This window comes from Anolis carolinensis, unplaced genomic scaffold (genome assembly GCF_035594765.1).
Source record: "Anolis carolinensis isolate JA03-04 unplaced genomic scaffold, rAnoCar3.1.pri scaffold_8, whole genome shotgun sequence".
NCBI lineage: Eukaryota > Metazoa > Chordata > Lepidosauria > Squamata > Dactyloidae > Anolis > Anolis carolinensis.
This window is the reverse complement of record NW_026943819.1, coordinates 4,514,986-4,536,372: the sequence shown is the minus strand read 5'-3', so window position 1 is coordinate 4,536,372 and position 21,387 is coordinate 4,514,986. Positions and strand designations below refer to the sequence as shown.

The window sequence follows — 21,387 nt, the reverse complement described above, 5'->3', positions numbered from 1 at the left end:
AGTAGTATCTTTCAGACTGTAATGTTTAAAGGAAACTGTAATTGTCAAGGCTTAAATGTGGACTAAAGTCAAAACATATCAAATAGTCTCCACTATTTAAACACCAATTGGATTAGGCAACCAACATAATACAGTAAAGTCTCACTTATCCAACATAAACGGGCCGGCAGAACGTTGGATAAGTTAATATGTTGGATAATAAGGAGGGATAAAGGAAAAGCCTATTAAACATCAAATTAGGTTATGATTTTACAAATTAAGCACCAAAACATCATGTTATACAACAAATTTGAGAGAAAAAGTAGTTCAATACACAGTAATGCTATGTAGTAATTACTGCATTTACGAATTTAGCACCAAAATATCACAATGTTTTGAAAACATTGACTACAAAAATGCATTGGATAATCCAGAACGTTGGATAAGTGAGTGTTGGATAAGTGAGACTCTACTGTACATACAATATTACCTGAGAGTTAACAACAGTAATGAAAAATAATAAGTACAGTCAACTGTTGTAATCCACAGTAGTATCTTTCAGACTGTAATGTTTAAAGGAAACTGTAATTGTCAAGGCTTAAATGTGGACTAAAGTCAAAACATATCAAATAGTCTCCACTATTTAAACACCAATTGGATTAGGCAACCAACATAATATAAACACATTCAAACTTTGCAAAATAATATTGGTTAATATATCTTTTAAGACTTCACGGGTATTGAAAAGCTTATTCTAGAAAAAACCTTGATCAAAAGTTCTTTTGATTCTTTGAGATCCTGTGTTGATGACATCAAATTACAGTCTATTGGAAGTAAGTTCAGTTTCTCAAGAGTAAGATCCCAAGTCTGGAATTCCGGGGTCAAGGCTTTGCCTGGCTGCAAAGTAATGCCATCAGGATAACAGAGAGACATCATCAAGCATGCTTATTCAGAATATTCTATTCAAATACAACCCTCCTTCCCTGAATCTAACACATGCCTTTTTACTTAAATGGCCATGGTTCAGTGCTATGGAATCCTGGGAGTTATAGTTTTGCACGATCTGTAGCCTTCTCTTCCAAAGGATCCCATCGCATTAAAACGTGGTGCCGAACCGCATGAAATCTGCACAAGGTGCTAGAGATTATGAACACACAAAGACTTACATATAGGTTGTCACCCAACCAAGGCCTCCCCAAGAAAGAAACAAATTGGGACCTAGTAAAAGACTATTTGAAACAGATGAAAATAGATCCCATTTGTCGAAAGTAATCGATCTTAAGGATAAGAAGAAGACAGAGGGGAAGCAAATTTAAAAACAATAAGTTAAGCTAAAATTGAACATTAGGGCTATCAAGAATACGAAGGAAGTCAACAAACCTTTTTTTTATTTACTCATACCTTATTACAATAGAGTCGCACTTATCCAACACTTGATTATCCAACGCATTTTTGTAGTCAATGTTTTCAATACATCGTAATATTTTGGTGCTAAATTCGTAAATAAAGTAATTACTACATAGCATTACTGCGTATTGCACTACTTTTTCTGTCAAATTTGTTGTATAACATGATGATTTGGTGCTTCATTTGTAAAATCATAACCTAATTTCATGTTTAATAGGCTTTTCCTTAATCTGTCCTTATTATCCAACATATTCGCTTATCCAACATTCTGCTGGCCCGTTGATGGTGGATAAGTGAGACTCTATTACTTTTTTTCTTTTTTCACACAAATATGGACATTTTAGTTTTGTTTTTGGTTTTTGAGTTTTTTCTCCCTCTCTCTTTCGATTCTTTTTTTATCTCACTTTTGTAGACAATGTTCTCACTCTTTCGATGTAAATTTACTCTATCTTATAAGGTAAAACTTTAAATAAAGGTAAAGGTTTCCCCTGACGTTAAGTCCAGTCGTGACCGACTCTGTGGGTTGGGGCTCATCTCCATTTCTAAGCCCAAGAGCGGGCATTGTCCGTAGACTCCTCCAAGGTCATGTGGCCATTGGCATGACTGCATGGAGCGCCCTTACTTTCCCACCAGAGCAATACCTATTGATCTACTCACACTGTGGGGGTTGGTGCTCATCTCCATTTCTAAGCCCAAGAGCGGGCATTGTCCGTAGACACCTCCAAGGTCATGTGGCCATTGGCATGACTGCATGGAGCACCGTTACCTTCCCACCAGAGCAGTACCTATTGATCTACTCACACTGTGAGGGTTGGTGCTCATCTCCATTTCTAAGCCCAAGAGCCGGCGTTGTCCGTAGACACTTCCAAGGTCATGTGGCCACTGGCATGACTGCATGGAGCACCGTTACCTTCCCGCCGGAGCGGTACCTATTGATCTACTCACATTGGCATGTTTTCGAACTGCTAGGTTGGCAGGAGCTGGGGCTAACAGGGGCCGCTCACGCTGCTCCTGGGGTTTGAACCTGGGACCTTTTGGTAAAACTTTAATAAAATTATTTAATATTAAAAAATCTGCATTTTAGAGTCACTCAAAGAAGTGGTTTTGTGTGCAAGGGAATTTCCCATCAGTGAAAGGTGAGATCCATATTGAAAAGTTTGCAAAAAAAAATTTTTTTTTTTTAAATTCCATCCCAAACCTTATAGAATGAACTCAATGTTATGAAACGAGGGGAGTTATAGTTTGGTGAGGCACCAAGACCTCTTTGACGGAGAAGACTTTGCACAACTATAACTCCCATCATCGCATAGTCTTGAGCCATGGTGGCTCAAAAAGGATGTGCAAACTGCATTAATTCAACAGTGTAGAGATGGACAAAGTGATGTGCATTTCGCCTGCACTGCAGCCAAAGGGAAATGCACACTTTTGCAGGTGGCTTATGCATCCTGGTGCAAAGATTGGGTCCTGTAATGATGAGCATGAGCATCAGGGTGATAGATTGGGCCCTGTAATGATGAGCATGAGCACCAGGCCCCTGTCCATTCTTGGTCACTTTCTTCTACAACCACTTCCTTCCCCGTGCAGCATATAAGGACTTGTTTACTCCCGAGTCGCAGCCTCAAAGGCGCAGCTTTGCAAAGAACGAGGCCTTGCTTCGCCCCGTACATTTTTCCTTGCAATAATAATTCACCGGTCTCCCTTCTCCTCGCCTCCCGGGCCGGAGGTCACCACCACGAAACAAAGCGCCTTATATGGCTAATAAGCTCCCCGTTGGCCTTTTAAGGGTCTCCGAAAGGGGAAGGTCCGCCTCTGGGGCTTCGCAGCCCGGCCGGTATTTATACCAAAGGCATCGCCAGAACAGAGTCCCCCAGGAGAGGAGCCTCCAGCAAAGCACGGTGAGTGAGTGGGTGCAAGGAGAGGCCCGGCCAAAGCATCCTTCCGGGCAAGGCAAGAGTTTGGCTCAGCAAGTTTGGCTTTGGGAGCATGTCATGCGCCAGGGAAAGGCTCCGCTTGGGCACCTTTGGGTGGGATGGGGATGCAGGAATGGATGCGGAGTGATGATGATGGGGATCATTGCCCTTCATTCCTCTCTTAAAGTGGCTTTAAAAGGCACACAAAGTAGATGTTACTCCTGGAAAACACTCCTCTTGTGCATCTTTGAGTCCGATGGAGACACAAGAATGGGTGCAGAACTATTACTATTATTATTATTATTAATATTATTCATAGTAGTAGTATTGTTATTATGTTTTCTTTTTGTGCATCTTTGGGTGGGACGGAGACACAAGAATGGGTGCAGAATTATTATTATTAGTATTATTATTCATAGTAGTAGTAGTACTGTTATTATTATATTTATTATATTATTATTACTAATATTATTCATAGTAGTAGTATTGTTATTATGTTTTCTTTTTGTGCATCATTGGGTGGGACGGAGACACAAGAATGGGTGCAGAGTTATTATTATTGTATGACACAGCAAACAATATAGATATGCTGGATTATTATTATTATTATTATGTTTTCCTCTTTGTGCACTTTTGGGTGGGATGGGGATGCAGGAATGGATGCAGGGTGGGGATGATGGGGATCATTGCTCTTCATTCCTCTCTTAAAGTGGCTTTAAAAATCACACAAAGTAGATGTTACTCCTGGAAAACACTCCTCTTGTGCATCTTTGAGTCCGATGGAGACACAAGAATGGGTGCAGAACTATTACTATTATTATTATTAATATTATTCATAGTAGTAGTATTGTTATTATGTTTTCTTTTTGTGCATCTTTGGGTGGGACGGAGACACAAGAATGGGTGCAGAATTATTATTATTGTATGACACAGCAAACAATATAGATATGCTGGATTATTATTATTATTATTATGTTTTCCTCTTTGTGCACTTTTGGGTGGGATGGGGATGCAGGAATGGATGCAGGGTGGGGATGATGGTGATCATTGCTCTTCATTCCTCTCTTAAAGTGGCTTTAAAAATCACACAAAGTAGATGTTACTCCTGGAAAACACTCCTCTTGTGTATCTTTGAGTCCTATGGAGACACAAGAATGGGTGCCGAACTATTATTATTATTAGTAGTAATATTATTGTTCATAGTAGTAGTATTGTTATTATGTTTTCCTCTTTGTGCACTTTTGGGTGGGATGGGGATGCAGGAATGGATGCAGGGTGGGGATGATGGGGATCATTGCTCTTCATTCCTCTCTTAAAGTGGCTTTAAAAATCACACAAAGTAGATGTTACTCCTGGAAAACACTCCTCTTGTGCATCTTTGAGTCCGATGGAGACACAAGAATGGGTGCAGAACTATTACTATTATTATTATTAATATTATTCATAGTAGTAGTATTGTTATTATGTTTTCTTTTTGTGCATCTTTGGGTGGGACGGAGACACAAGAATGGGTGCAGAATTATTATTATTGTATGACACAGCAAACAAAATAGATATGCTGGATTATTATTATTGTTATTATTATATTTTCCTCTTAGTGCACTTTTGGGTGGGATGGGATGCAGGAATGGATGCAGGGTGGGGATGGTGGTGATCATTGCCCTGCATTCCTCTCTTAAAGTGGCTTTAAAAGGCACCCAAAGTAGATGTTGCTTCTGGGTGGAGAATTATTATTATTGTTGTTGTTGTTGTTGTATTACACAGCAAACAAGATAGATATGCTGGATTATTATTATTATATTTTCCTCTTAGTGCACTTTTGGGTGGGATGGGGATGCAAGAATGGATGCAGAGTGATGATGATGGTGATCATTGCTCTGCATTCCTCTCTTAAAGTGGCTTTAAAAGACACACAGAGTAGATGTTGCTCCTGGAAAATACTCCTCTTGTGCATCTTTGGGTGCGATGGAGACACAAGAATGGGTGCAGAATTATTATTATTATTATTATTATTATTATTATTATTATTATTAGTAGTAGTAGTAGTAGTAGTAGTAGTAGTAGTAGTGGTATTATGTTTTCCTTTTTGTGCACCTTTGGGTGGGATGGGGATGCAGGAATGGATGCAGGGTGGGGATGGTGGTGATCATTGCCCTGCATCCCTTTCTTAAAGTGGCTTTAAAAGGCACACAAAGTAGACGTTGCTCCTGGAAAACACTCCTCTTGTGCATCTTTGAGTCTGATGGAGACACAAGAATGGGTGCAGAATTATTATTATTATTATTAGTAGTAGTAGTAGTAATATTATTATTCATAGTAGTAGTAGTACTGTTATTATTATATTTTCCTTTTTGTGCACCTTTGGGTGGGACAGAGACACAAGAATGGGTGCAGAATTATTATTATTATTATTATTATTATTATTATTATTATTATTATTATTATTATTCATAGTAGTAGTATTGTTATTATTATGTGTTCCTTTTTGTGCACCTTTGGGTGGGACAGAGACACAAGAATGGGTGCAGAATTATTATTATTAGTATTATTATTGTTATTATTCCTAGTAGTAGTAGTAGTATTATTATGTTTTCCTTTTTGTGCGCCTTTGGGTGGGACGGAGACACAAGAATGGGTGCAAAACTATTATTATTATTATTATTATTATTATTAATAATAATAATACTTAGAATAATAATAATAATAATAATAATAATAATAATAGTAGTAGTAGTGGTGGTATTATTATTATGTTTTCCTTTTTGTGCACTTTTGGGTGGGATGGGATGCAAGAATGGATGCAGGGTGGTGATGATGGGGATCATTGCCCTTCATTCCTCTCTTAAAGTGGCTTTAAAAGGCACACAAAGTAGATGTTACTCCTGGAAAACACTCCTCTTGTGCATCTTTGAGTCCGATGGAGACACAAGAATGGGTGCAGAATTATTATTATTATTATTAGTAGTAATATTATTGTTCATAGTAGTAGTATTGTTATTATGTTTTCCTTTTTGTGCACTTTTCGGTGGGATGGAGACAAATGGGTGCAGAATTAGTATTAGTATTATTATGACACAGCAAACAAGATAGATATGCTGGATTTCATATCACAAAATCACAAGTCGAACACTTCCCAAGTGTTTAGGACTGTGTGATGTATTTTCGGATGATGCATGCAGATCCCAGTAGGGTGGCCTTTTGCAGTTGGCAGATCGTGATTTTGTCAATGTCTGTTGTTTCCAAATGCCGGCTGAGATCTTTTGGCACGGCACCCAGTATGCCCATCACCACCGGGACCACCTGCACTGGTTTTTGCCAGAGTCTTTGAAGTTCAATCTTGAGGTCCTGATAGCGGCTGAGTTTTTCCTGTTGTTTTTCAACAATGCGACTGTCACCTGGGATGGCAACATATTATTATTATTATTATTATTATTATTATTATTATTATTATTATTATTATGTTTTCCTCTTTGTGCACTTTTGGGTGGGATGGGGCTGCAAGAATGGATGCGGAGTGATGATGATGGTGATCATTGCCCTGCATTCCTCTCTTAAAGTGGCTTTAAAAGGCACACAAAGTAGATGTTGCTCCTGGAAAATGTTCCTCTTGTGCAACTTTGGGCAGTATTGAAATACAAGAATGGTTGTATTATTATTATTATTATTATTATTATTATTATTATTATTATTATTATTATTATTATTTTGTTATGACACAGCAAACAAGATAGATATGCTGGATTTTGTATCACAAAATCACAAGTCGAACACTTCCCAAGTGTCTAGGACTGTGTGATGTATTATTGTTGTTGTTGTTGTTGTTATTTATGCAGGGTGATGGTGGTGATGATTGCACTGCTTTAAAAGGCACCCAAAGCAGATGTTGCTCCTGGAAAATGCTCCTCTTGTGCAACTTTGAGCAGGATGGAGATACAAGAATGGGTGCATAATACTACTACTACTACTACTACTACTACTACTAATAATAATAATAATAATAATAATACATAGTAGTAATAGAAGTAATAGTAGTAGTAGTATTGTTATTATGTTTTCCTCTTTGGGTGGGATGGGGATGCAGGAATGGATGCGGAGTGATGATGATAGTGATCATTGCTCTGCATTCCTCTCTTAAAGTGGCTTTAAAAGGCACACAAAGCAGCTGTTGCTCCTGGAAAATGCTCCTCTTGTGCAACTTTGGGCAGGATTGAAATACAAGAATGGTATTATTATTATTATTATTATTATTATTATTATTATTATTATTATTATTATTTTATACAGGGTGATGATGGTGGTGATGATTGCATTGCATTCCTCTTTTAAAGTGGCCTTAAAAAAGACCCAAAGCAGCTTTTGCTCCTGGAAAACGCTCCTCTTGTGCATCTTTGGGTGGGATGGAGACACAAGAATGGGTGCAGAATTATTATTATTATTATTATTATTATTATTATTATTATTATTATTCATAGCAGTAGTAGAAGTTATTGTTATTATTATGTTTTCCTTTTTGTGCACCTTTGGGTGGGATGGAGATACAGGAATTGATGCATTATTATTATTATTATTATTATTATTATTATTATTATTATTATTTTATTATGACACAGCAAACAAGATAGACATGCTGCATTTCGTTTCATAAAATCACAAGTCGAACACTTCCCAAGTGTCTAGGACTGTGTGATGTATTTTCGGATGATGCATGCAGATCCCAGTAGGGTGGCCTTTTGCAGTTGGCAGATCGTGATTTTGTTTATTATTATTATTGTTATTATCAACACAACGACGTTGTATGGCACAGCAAACAAGATAGATATGCTGGATTTCGTTTCGCAAAACCACAAGTCGAACACTTCCCAAGTGTCTAGGACATTGTTATTATTATTATTATTATTATTATTATTATTATTATTATTAAAATGATGATGATGGTGATCATTGTCCTGCATTCCTCTCTTAAAGTGCCTTTAAAAGGCACCCAATGCGGCTGATGCTCCTGGAAAATGCTCCTCTTGTGCAACTTTGAGTGGGATGGAGACACAATAATGGATTTATTATTATTATTATTATTATTATAATTATTATTATTATCAACACAACGACGTTGTATGGCACAGCAAACAAGATAGATATGCTGGATTTTGTTTCGCAAAACCACAAGTCGAACACTTCCCAAGTGTCTAGGACTGTGTGATGTATTTTCTGATGATGTATTTTCTGATTATTATTATTATTATTATTATTATTATTATTATTATTATTATTATTATTTTGTTTTCCTCTTTGTGCACCTTTGGATGGGATAGGGATGCAGGAGTGGATACAGAGTGATGGTGGTGGTGATGATTGCCCTGCTTTCCTCTTTTAAAGTAGACTTTAAAAAGATCCAAAGCAGCTTTTGGTCTTTGAAAACACTCCTCTTGTGCATCTTTGAGTGGGATGGGAACACAAGAATGGATGCTGAATTATTATCATTATTAGTAGTAGCAGTAGTAGTAGTATTGTTATTATGCTTTCCTCTATTGTGCATCCTTGGGTGGGATGGGGATGCAGGAATGGATGCAGACTGGTGATGATGGTGACCATTGCCCTGCATTCCTTTTTTACAGTGGCTTTAAAAGGCATCCAAAGCAGTTTTTGCTCCTGGAAAATGCTCTTTTTGTGCAACTTTGGGTGGGAAGGAGACACCAGAATGGATGCAGAATTGTTGTTGTTGTTGTTATGTTTTCCTCTTTGTACATTCTTGGGTGGGATGGGCATGCAGGAATGGATTCAAAGTGATGGTGGTGGTGATGATGATACTTTCCTTTTTGTGCATCTTTGGATGGGATGGGGATATAAACAACAACAACAACCACAACTGTCATTTATTATTATTCTGCTTTCCTCTCTTAAAAGAGTCTCCAAGCAGCTGATGCACTTGGGAAATGCTCTTCTTGAGCATCTTTGGGTGGGATGGAGACACAAGAATGGGTGCAGAACTATTTTTATTATTATCTTTATGGTCCTGATGCTAAACAGCAGGAAGTTGGGCACTTCATTTAAAAGCCTTTCCTCTGTTTTTGGTACTTTGATGTCTTGCTTGCCAAAAGGCATCCCAGGATAGTGCATTTGATTTGGTTTTCCCCAATGACAGTGATGCCTTTCCAAGTTGCAGTGATATTTTTCCCCAGTTGCACTGATGCCATTCCCAGTTTTCCCTGGTTGTACTGATACTTTTCCCAAGTTGCATTGATATTTCCCCCCAGTTCCATTAATGCCTTTCCCAGATTGCATTGATACCTTTCTCCACTTACAATTATGCCTTGCCCCCCCCCCCCCCCGTTTTATTTATTTATTTATTTCCGGTATTTCTACCCCGTCCTTCTCCGCTGGGGGACTCAGGGCGGCTTACAAATTGGCAACACAGTGCCATCACATCAACAATACAATACAAAAGGCATTAAAAACTAAAAACATTTAAAACATCAAAAAACCAATATACAATAATAAAACATTACCATGCACCCAGGTAATGTCCTTTCATTCACTAGACTTTGTTAATCCAGAGTCTTAAAAACCGACCGTGCCAAGCTTGAAGGTTTATTCATTGAACGCTTGAGCACATAGCCATGTCTTTTAGTTTTTTCCTGAACCCTAGAAGGGAAGGAGCCTGCCGGATGTCACCGGGGAGAGAGTTCCACAGCCGAGGAGCCACCACCGAGAAGGCCCTGTCTCTCGTCTCCACCAGCCGCGCCTGTGAAGCAGGTGGGATCGAGAGCAGGGCCTCCCTGGATTATCTTAAAGTTTTTATGGGCTCATAGGAGGAGATAAGTTCGGATAGGTAAATTGGACCGGAGCAGTTGCACTTATGCTTTTCACCACTTGCATTGATACCTTTCCTCAGTTGTATTGACGCCTTTCCCAGTTTTATCCAGTTGCACTGATGCCTTGTCCCAGTTGCACTTAGGCTTTTCACCACTTGCATTGATGCCTTTCCCCAATTACATTGATGCCTTTCCCAGTTTTCTCCAGTTGCATTGATACCTTTCCCCAGTTGCATTGACGCCTTTCCCAGTTTTATCCAGTTGCACTGATGCCTTGTCCCAGTTGCACTTAGGCTTTTCACCACTTGCATTGATGCCTTTCCCCAATTACATTGATGCCTTTCCCAGTTTTCTCCAGTTGCATTGATACCTTTCCCCAGTTGCATTGACGCCTTTCCCAGTTTTATCCAGTTGCACTGATGCCTTGTCCCAGTTGCACTTAGGCTTTTCACCACTTGCATTGATGCCTTTCCCCAATTACATTGATGCCTTTCCCAGTTTTCTCCAGTTGCATTGATACCTTTCCCCAGTTGCATTGACGCCTTTCCCAGTTTTATCCAGTTGCACTGATGCCTTGTCCCAGTTGTACTTAGGCTTTTCACCACTTGCATTGATGCCTTTCCCCAATTACATTGATGCCTTTCCCAGTTTTCTCCAGTTGCATTGATACCTTTCCCCAGTTGCATTGACGCCTTTCCCAGTTTTCTCCAGTTGCATTGATGCCTTGCCCCAGTTGCATTGATACTTTTCCGCAGTTGCATTGATGCCTTTCCCAGTTTTCTCCAGTTGCATTGATACCTTTCCCCAGTTGCATTGACGCCTTTCCCAGTTTTCTCCAGTTGCATTGATGCCTTGCCCCAGTTGCATTGATACTTTTCCGCAGTTGCATTGATGCCTTTCCCAGTTTTCTCCAGTTGCATTGATACCTTTCCCCAGTTGCATTGACGCCTTTCCCAGTTTTCTCCAGTTGCATTGATGCCTTGCCCCAGTTGCATTGATACTTTTCCGCAGTTGCATTGATGCCTTTCCCAGTTTTCTCCAGTTGCATTGATACCTTTCCCCAGTTGCATTGACGCCTTTCCCAGTTTTCTCCAGTTGCATTGATGCCTTGCCCCAGTTGCATTGATACTTTTCCGCAGTTGCATTGATGCCTTTCCCAGTTTTCTCTAATTGCATTGATGTCTTGCTTCAGCTGCATTGATGCTTTTCATCACTTGCATTGATACCTTTCCCCAGTTGCATTGACGCCTTTCCCAGTTTTCTCCAGTTGCATTGATACTTTTCCCCAGTTGCACTTAGGCTTTTCACCACTTGCATTGATGCCTTTCCCCAATTACATTGATGCCTTTCCCAGTTTTCTCCAGTTGCATTGATACCTTTCCCCAGTTGCATTGACGCCTTTCCCAGTTTTCTCCAGTTGCATTGATACTTTTCCCCAGTTGCATTGATGCCTTTCCCTGGTTTCATTAATGTCTTTCCCAGTTTTCTCCAGTTGCATTGATGCCTTGCCCCAGTTGCATTGATACTTTTCCCCAATGGCATTGATCCCTTTCCCAGTTGTCTCCAGTGTCATTGATGCCTTGGTGCTGCTTTCTGTGCTGGATGAAACCTGGAGCCTCAGCCGCCCTTTAGATCCAGACGCTGCCTTCCCTGTTCTGGGCCTGGGGGGAGGGAGGGAGGGAGGGAGGGAGGGGCCTTGGGGAAGGATTTCTTCCATTTTTGGGAAAAGACCGGGATGGACTTGGTGTTTCTGTTTACTCTCCGGCTCCTCTGGGTGATTCATGCTCAGAGCTTCTCGCATGAGCAGGAAGATATTGCAAAGGATGCTGAAGGAAGGGTTGGGAGGTTTCCAAATTGCAAGGCATTGTCCTGCAGAAAGGAAAGAAAATGACATTAATGTATAAATATGGAATGTATAGAACCCTGGGAGTTATAGTTTGGGATTATTTGGGATTATACTCCCGGGATTATTCTTGCTCGGTGTCCCGCTAACAATGTTGTTTCCATTGACTAAGACTCAATGGAAACAACATAATTCCTCCCGACAGAGGGCCAGTCTCCTTCCTTGGATAGATTTGAGGTTCTCAAGCAGAGGCCAGATGGTTATCTGTCGGGAGGGCTTGGGTGGTGCCTTTCTTGCATGGTCTTGGGGTTCCCTTCCATCCCTGGGATTCTAGGGTTGATGCCTTTCTTTTCCTTTCCTCCCTCCAGCCCTCCTTGCCCTGCCACAGCCACTCCGTAGCCCATCATCATGTGCGAAGAGGAGACCACCGCTCTCGTCTGCGACAACGGCTCCGGCCTTTGCAAGGCGGGCTTTGCGGGCGACGATGCCCCCCGCGCCGTCTTCCCCTCCATCGTGGGACGACCAAGGCACCAGGTTTGTGGCCGCCTTCTCTGGGGACCTTTAAACTGTGGCTGAGTGGCCATCTGTTGGGAGGGATTAGATTGTGTCCTCCTACTTGGCAGAAGTGGATTGCACTGGATGGCCTCTGGGGTCCTTCTAATTCTAGGATCCTATGGTATTATTATTATTATTATTATTATTATTATTATTATGCAGAATTTGGATGGCCATCTGTTGGGAGGGATTAGATTGTGTCCTCCTACTCGGCAGAAGTGGATTGCACTGGATGGCCTCTGGGGTCCTTCTAATTCTAGGATCCTATGGTATTATTATTATTATTATTATTATTATTATTATTATTATTATTATTATTATTATGCAGAGTCTGGATGACCCTCTGTCGGAAGGGATTAGGTTGTGTCCTGCCTGGCAGAAGTGGGCTGGATTGGATGGCCTTTGGAGGTCCTAATTCTAGGATCCTATGGTATTATTATTTTATTATGACACAGCAAACAAGATAGATATGCTGGATTTCATATCACAAAATCACAAGTCGAACACTTACCAAGTGTCTAGGACTGTGTGATGTATTTTCGGATGATGCGCGCAGATCCCAGCAGGGTGGCCTTTTGCAGTTGACAGATCGTAATTTTGTCAATGTCTATTGTTTTTATTATAATAATGTCTATTATAGGGTTGTTGTGTGTCTTTCGGGCTGTGTGGCCATGTTCCAGAAGCATTCTCTCCTGACGTTTCGCCCACATCTATGGCAGGCATCCTCAGAGGTTGTGAGAGGAGAGAATGCTTCTGGAACATGGCCACACAGCCCGAAAGACACACAACAACCCTGTGATCCTGGCCATGAAAGCCTTCGACAACACAATGTCTATTATTATTATTATTATTATTATTATTATTATTATTATTATTATGCAGAGTCTGGATGGCCCTCTGTTGGGAGGGATTTGGTTGTGTCCTCCTGCCTGGCAGAAATGGGCTGGACTGGATGGCCTCTGGGGGTCCTTCTAATTCTAGGATCCTATGGTATTATTATTATTATTATGCAGAATTTGGATGGCCATCTGTCAGGAGAGATTAGGTTTTGTCCTTCTGCCTGGCAGAAGTGGGCTGGACTGGATGGCCTTTGCGGGTCCTTCTAATTCTAGGATCCTATGGTATTATTATTATTATTATTATTATTATTATTATTATTATTATTATTATGCAGAGTCTGTATGTCCCTCTGTTGGGAGGGATTAAGTTGTGTTCTCCTGCCTGGCAGAAGCGGGTTGGACTGGATTGCCTTTGGGAGGTCCTTCCAACTCTAGGATCCTATGTTGTTGTTGTTGTTGTTGTTGTTGTTGTTATGCAGAGCATAAATGGCCCTCTGTCAGGAGGGATTAGGTTGTGCATTCCTTCTTGGCAGAAGCATGTTGAACTGGATTTGCCTTTGGGGGGCCCTTCCAACTCTAGGATGCTTTAATAATAATAATAATAATAATAATAATAATGGTGATGATGCTGATGATGCTGATGCTGCTAAGTCAGTTGGCCCTCTGTCGGGAGGGATTAGATTGTGTTCTGCCTGGCAGAAGCAGGTTGAACTGAATGACTTTTGGGGGGCCCTTTCAACTCTAGGATCCTATGGCATTATTGCTATTATTATTATTATTATTATTTTATTTTATTTTATTATGACACAGCAAACAAGATAGATATGCTGGATTTCATATCACAAAATCACAAGTCGAACACTTCCCAAGTGTTTAGGACTGTGTGATATATTATTATTATTATTACTATTATTATTATTGTTACTACTATTATTGACACAAAGACATAGTATGATTCAGCAAACGAGGTCTATATACTGGATTTCGTATCACAAAATCACAAGTAGAACACTTCCCAAGTGTTTGGACTGTGTGATGTATTATTATTATTATTATTATTATTATTATTATTATTATTATTTTATTATGACACAGCAAACAAGATAGATATGCTGGATTTCATATCACAAAATCACAAGTCGAACACTTCCCAAGTGTTTAGGACTGTGTGATATATTATTATTATTATTACTATTATTATTATTATTACTACTATTATTGACACAAAGACATAGTATGATTCAGCAAACGAGGTCTATATACTGGATTTCATATCACAAAATCACAAGTCGAACACTTCCCAAGTGTTTGGACTGTGTGATGTATTATTATTATCATTATTATTATTATTATTATTATTATTATTATTATTATTATTATTATTTTATGACACAGCAAACAAGATAGATATGCTGAATTATTATTATTATTATTATTATTATTATTATTATTATTATTATTGACACAACAACATTGTATGACCCAGCAAACAAGATAGACATGCTGGATTTCGTATCACAAAATCACAAGTCGAACACTTCCCAAGTGTCTAGGACTGTGTGATGTATTTTCGGATGATGCCTGCAGATCCCAGTCGGGTGGCCTTTTGCAGTTGGCAGATCGTGATTTTGTCAATGCCTATTGTTTCCAAATGCTGGCTGAGATCTTTTGGCACGGCACCCTATTATTATTATTATTATTATTATTATTATTATTATTATTATTATTATTATTAGGTTTGGTCCCCGTCCTTGCCCAGGTAATTTGAAAAAGTCAATTTTAATTGTACAAAAAGCATAATGTCGTGGGTGAACTCCAACTCACATCATGCCAGGTTAACCCCCAGAAACTCTATCAGTACTTATATTAAGGTTTGTTATGTTGGGCAAGTTTGGTCTGGATGCATCACTGGTGGGAAGACTGTTGTTTCGGGGTGTTTGTTGTGGATTTTTTTGGGGGAGGACTGGTGATTTGGGACCCCCATTTCCCCCCTAAATGGCTCTCCTCCTTCTCTTCTTTTTTAGGGGGTGATGGTGGGCATGGGCCAGAAGGACAGCTACGTTGGGGACGAGGCCCAGAGCAAGCGGGGCATCCTGACCCTCAAGTACCCCATTGAGCACGGCATCATCACCAACTGGGACGACATGGAGAAGGTACCCCACGGGACTGCCTTTTCTCCCACTTCCATCCATATATTCTCACATTCCCTCCTTCCCTCTCTTTCCACACTCCTTCTGTCCCTTCTGCCGCTTCAGTGTCCACCTGTGACACCAAGTCCTTGATGGTAGTACTTCCTCATTCTTCTACACGCTTCTGGCATTTTTGTGGTGTTGTAAATTACTGTATATATTCAAGTATAAGCCTAGTTTTTCAGCCCATTTTTTGAGACTGAAAAAGTCCTCCTCGGCTTATACTCGGGTGAGGATCCTGGTTGGCTTATATTTGGGTCAGCTTATACTCTATTATTGGTATTATTACATTTATTATTGTATTCTATTATTGTTGCTACTATTACATTTATTTTACTCTATTATATTATATTATTATTATTAATACATTTATTATTGCAAGCCAGTGCAATTAACTGCAATGAATCACTCTGACCAGGAGGTCATGAGTTCGAGGCCCGCTCGGAGCCTATGTTTGTTTGTCTTTGTTCTATGTTAAAAGGCATTGAAGGTTTGCCTATATGTGTAATGTGATCCGCCCTGAGTCCCCTTCGGGGTGAGAAAGAAGGGCGGAATATAAATGCTGTAAATAAATAAATAAATAAATATTTCACTCTGATCTTATTATTATTACATTTATTATTCTACTCTATTTATTAATACATGTATTATTTTCCTGTATTTATTATTATTTTTACATGTATTATTTTACTCTATTACGTATTACATTTATTTTACTCTATTATTATTAATAATAATAATACATTTATTATTTCACTCTTATCTTATTATTATTTTTATATTATCTTATTATTATTACATTTATTATTCTACTATTATTATTATTATTATTATTATTACATGTATTATTTTACTCTATTACAGTAGAGTCTCACTTATCCAACATAAACGGCCCCGCAGAATGTTGGATAAGCGAATATGTTGGATAATAAGGAGAGATTAAGGAAAAGCCTATTAAACATCAAATTAGGTTATGATTTTACAAATTAAGCATGAAAACATCGTGTTATACAACAAATTTGAGAGAAAAAGTAGTTCAATACGCAGTAATGTTATGTTGTAATTACTGTATTTACGCATTTAGCACCAAAATATCACGATATTTTGAAAACATTGACTACAAAAATGTGTTGGATAATCCAGAATGTTGGATAAGTGAGTGTTGGATTAGTGAGACTCTACTGTATTATTATTATTACATGTATTATTTTACTCTATTATTATTAAAAGGATGCATAAGCACATTTACATTGAAGAAGATGAGAATAATGATTTGATCAGAGTTGGACAATCTTATCTTAAATTTGAGCTTTATGTAAATATTCAAAAACAATTAACCTACTGATGCCTCAATTAATGTAATTTTATTGGTATCTATTTTTATTTCTGAAATTTACCACCCTCAGCTTATACTTGAGTCAATGGTTTCCCATTTTTTGTGGTAAAATTAGATGCCTCAGTTTATATTCGGGTTGGCTTATATTCGAGTATATATGGGTAGTTAAATTAGCCTCCCCACACAAAGCGGTACCTAAATTTTCTACTTGACAGGTGCAACTGTCTTTCGAGCTGCTTAGGTCAACAGCCAGGTGGCTATTAATGGTCGGGAGCTCAACCTGACTTGGGCTTCGATCTCATGACCTTTCGGTCAGTAATGATTTGTTGCAGCTGGCTACTAACCAGCTGCGCCACAGCCCGGCCTATGCCCTAACCACCCTTCTTCTCTGCTGCTTCAGATCTGGCACCATTCCTTCTACAACGAGCTGCGCGTGGCTCCCGAGGAACACCCCACGCTTCTCACAGAGGCTCCCCTGAACCCCAAAGCGAACCGGGAGAAGATGACACAGGTGAGGTCCCCTCCCTTCCTTCCTTCCTTCCTTCCTTCCTTCCTTCCTTCCTTCCTTCCTTCCTTCCTTCCTTCCTTCCTTCCTTTGTTCTTTTACTTGCCCTGGGCATTGGCCACTCAATCCAATTTAAAGGCAGGGGACCTTTCTTTGGGGTGGGACTAGATGGCCTTTGGTGCCCCTGTCCTGCTGGGAGCTGCAGTCCAACGACCCTTGGGATTGGTCTTCTGAGACAGTTGTGGATCCACTTTGAGTCTCCTTGTGAAGGGATGAGCGGGGCAATAATAATAATAATAATAATAATAATAATAATAATAATAATAATAATAATATTTCAAAAGCAAGCTCAATGGAGGCAACACCATCAAGGCCATAAACACCTGGGCCATACCTGTCATAAGATATACTGCTGGCATCATAAATTGGACACAGATGGAACTGGACAATTTGGACAGAAAAACAAGAAAACTCATGACCATTCATCATTCACTGCACCCTCGCAGTGATGTTGACCGGCTATATCTGCCTAGAAGATCAGGGGGCAGAGGACTCTTGCAAGTAAAACAAGCAGTCAAAGAAGAAGAACATGCCCTGGCAGAATATGGAAAGCAAAGTGAAGAACCTGCTTTGATTAAAGTCAAAAATCAGAAACTCCTCAAAGCACAGCAGACAAAAAACCAGTACAAGAAAACCGCACTACAAACTAGAGCTGACAGCTGGCACAACAAAACATTGCATGGAAAGTTCCTTGACAAAATTGAAGGAAAAGCAGATAAGGAGAAGACCTGGCTGTGGCTCACGAATGGGACCCTGAAGAAGGAGACAGAAGGCCTGATCCTTGCAGCCCAGGAGCAAGACATCAGGACAAAGGCCATTCAGGCCAAGATCGAAAAATCAGCTCATGACCCAAAATGCAGACTGTGCAAGAAAACCAATGAAACCATTGATCATATCCTCAGCTGCTGTAAGAAAATTGCACAGACAGACTACAAACAGAGGCACAACTATGTGGCCCAAATGATTCATTGGAACTTATGCCTCAAGTACCACCTCCCAGCAGCAAAGAACTGGTGGGATCACAAACCTGCAAAAGTATTGGAAAATGAGCACGCAAAGATACTGTGGGACTTCCGAATCCAGACTGACAAAGTTCTGGAACACAACACACCAGACATCACAGTTGTGGAAAAGAACAAGGTTTGGATCATTGATGTTGCCATCCCAGGTGACAGTCGCATTGACGAAAAACAACAGGAAAAACTCAGCCGCTATCAGGACCTCAAGATTGAACTTCAAAGACTCTGGCAGAAACCAGTGCAGGTGGTCCCGGTGGTGATGGGCACACTGGGTGCCGTGCCAAAAGATCTTAGCCGGCATTTGGAAACAATAGACATTGACAAAATTACAATCTGCCAACTGCAAAAGGCCACCCGACTGGGATTTGCGTGCATCATCCGAAAATACATCACACAGTCCTAGACACTTGGGAAGTGTTCGACTTGTGAGTTTGTGATACGAAATCCAGCATGTCTATCTTGTTTGCTGTGCATACAATAATAATAATAATAATAATAATAATAACAACAACAACAACTATTGTTTATGTTGCAATCCCAAGCGACAGCACGATTGAAGAGAAGCAATTGGAAAAGCTGGCATGATATAAGGATTTTAAGATCGGACTGCAAAGACTCTTTGGCAGAAGCCAGTCAAGGTGGTCCCAGTCCTCACTGTATAATTTATTTATTTACAGTACAGTAGAGTCTCACTTATCCAACACTCGCTTATCCAACGTTCTGGATTATCCAACACATTTTTGTAGTCAATGTTTTCAATATATCATGATATTTTGGTGCTAAATTTGTAAATACAGTAATTACTACATAGCATTACTGCGTATTGAATTACTTTTTCTGTCAAATTTGTTGTCTAACATGATGTTTTGGTGCTTAATTTGTAAAATCATAACCTAATTTAATGTTTAATAGGCTTTTCCTTAATCTCTCCTTATTATCCAACATATTCGCTTATCCAACTTTCTGCTGGCCCGTTTACGTTGGATAAGCGAGACTCTACTGTATTTATGTTCTGCCCTTCTCAGGGCGGATCACAGTTGTTGTGGTTGTTATTATTATTATTATTATTATTATTATTATTATTATTATTATTAGCAACATTTATATTCTCACCCCGAAGGGGACTCAGGGCGGTTTACAATACGGGTAGTTAAATTAGTCTCCCCGCATAAAGCGGTACCTAATTTCTCTACTCACAGCGCAGCTGTTTTCAAGCTGCTTCGGTTGATAGTAAGTTGGGCGATTAAAAAGTTGGGGCTCAATCCAACCACGCGCTTCAATCTCAGCAGTGATATATCAAATTATTGTGTATCAAATAATTATAATGGAAATGTGTCAACCCTGTGCTTTCCTCCTCTCCTAGATCATGTTTGAAACCTTCAATGTCCCCGCCATGTATGTCGCCATCCAAGCCGTCCTGTCCCTCTACGCTTCTGGGAGAACCACAGGTGAGAAGCCATGCGCCTAGAACCACGGTTTTGGCGCATACAAAAAAACTCATGCGCTGATCTGGAGAAGACATTCCGCTTCCGGCTTGGCTTCAATGTTTTGAAGATATTTATTTATTGTGTATTTATTTATTAGTGACATTTATATTCCACCCTTCTCACCCCAAAGGGGACTCAGGGCGGCTTACAAGTTATATATACATACAATATATTATATTATTAGCATAGCACAATATAAGCATTACCTATTACTATATTGTACTATACCACTACAATATATGGCAATATTCTTAGTAATATTTACATGTAATATAAATATATAACTATAATATTGTGTATTATTATCATAATATTGTATTACATTATAATATTATTATCACACACACACATATATATACACACATACACATATATATACATACACACACACATACAGTAGAGTCTCACATATCCAACACTCACTTATCCAACGTTCAGGATTATCCAACACATTTTTGTAGTCAATGCTTTCAATACATCGTGATTTTTGGTGCTAAATTCGTAAATACAGTAATTACAACATAACATTATTGCGTATTGAACTACTTTTTCTGTCAAATTTGTTGTATAATGTGATGTTTTGGTGCTTAATTTGTAAAATCATAACCTAATTTGATGTTTAATAGACTTTTCCTTAATCCCTCCTTATTATCCAACATATTCGCTTATCCAATATTCTGCCGGCCCGTTTAGCTTGGATAAGTCAGACTCTATTGTATATCACTACAGTATATTGCAATATTATTAGTAAATATTACATGTAATATAAATATACAATTATAATAGTGTGTTGTTATTATATTATATTACATTATAATATTATTATCAATATTATATGTATATACAATATATTATAAGTATAGCATAATATAAGCAGTATATATTACTATATTGTACTATACCACTATATTGCAATATGATTAGTAATATTACATGTAATATAAATGTCAAAGACAGAACGCCACAAGATTCAAAGTAACAGAGTTTATTAGATTACAGAACTCAAAAATGCCCGTAAAAACACAAGGGCCAGGCAGTTTTTTGCCTTTAGTAGCAAAAAGGGACAAAAGTAAATGTTCAAAAGATAAACCGGATTAAACCGGAGTTTAATCCGGGTAAAAACAAACTGCTTGCTTCAGCCTAGGTATTAACAGAACAAAAGCCAAGGAACAAAAGATACAAAGAATGCAACTAATTGGCAGCAGATTCCTCTCTGCTGCCAGCACTGTGCTTAGAGTAACTTGCGTCGCTCCCACACACACACAGTAGACAGGATCTCCAACACGAGCAATTCAGCCAAGGATTGCAGAAGTAGAGTAGACCAGTTCCGTTCCGTAGATCAAAGCCAGAAGCAGACGTTTGTAGTTTTTCCAAGTCCAAGAAGGGGGGAAGACAAGCCGTGGTCAGTTCAGTCCGGGTTCTCAAAGCAGGAGATGGCGTCCGTCAGAA

General features: G+C 39.2%; 1 protein-coding gene across 1 annotated transcript in view; it reads left to right on the top strand.

Moving 5' to 3' along the window:
• The first annotated feature begins 3,143 nt into the window (after positions 1-3,143).
• Positions 3,144-21,387, top strand: part of LOC100553537 (actin gamma 2, smooth muscle) — a 30,027-nt gene continuing 11,783 nt past the window's right edge. The window contains exons 1-5 of the mRNA XM_003228229.4: positions 3,144-3,281; positions 12,317-12,482; positions 15,367-15,495; positions 17,268-17,378; positions 19,815-19,899. Coding sequence (XP_003228277.1) covers positions 12,357-12,482; positions 15,367-15,495; positions 17,268-17,378; positions 19,815-19,899 — 451 coding nt within the window. The 5' untranslated portion in view covers positions 3,144-3,281; positions 12,317-12,356. The remainder of the gene's footprint in view (positions 3,282-12,316; positions 12,483-15,366; positions 15,496-17,267; positions 17,379-19,814; positions 19,900-21,387) is intronic.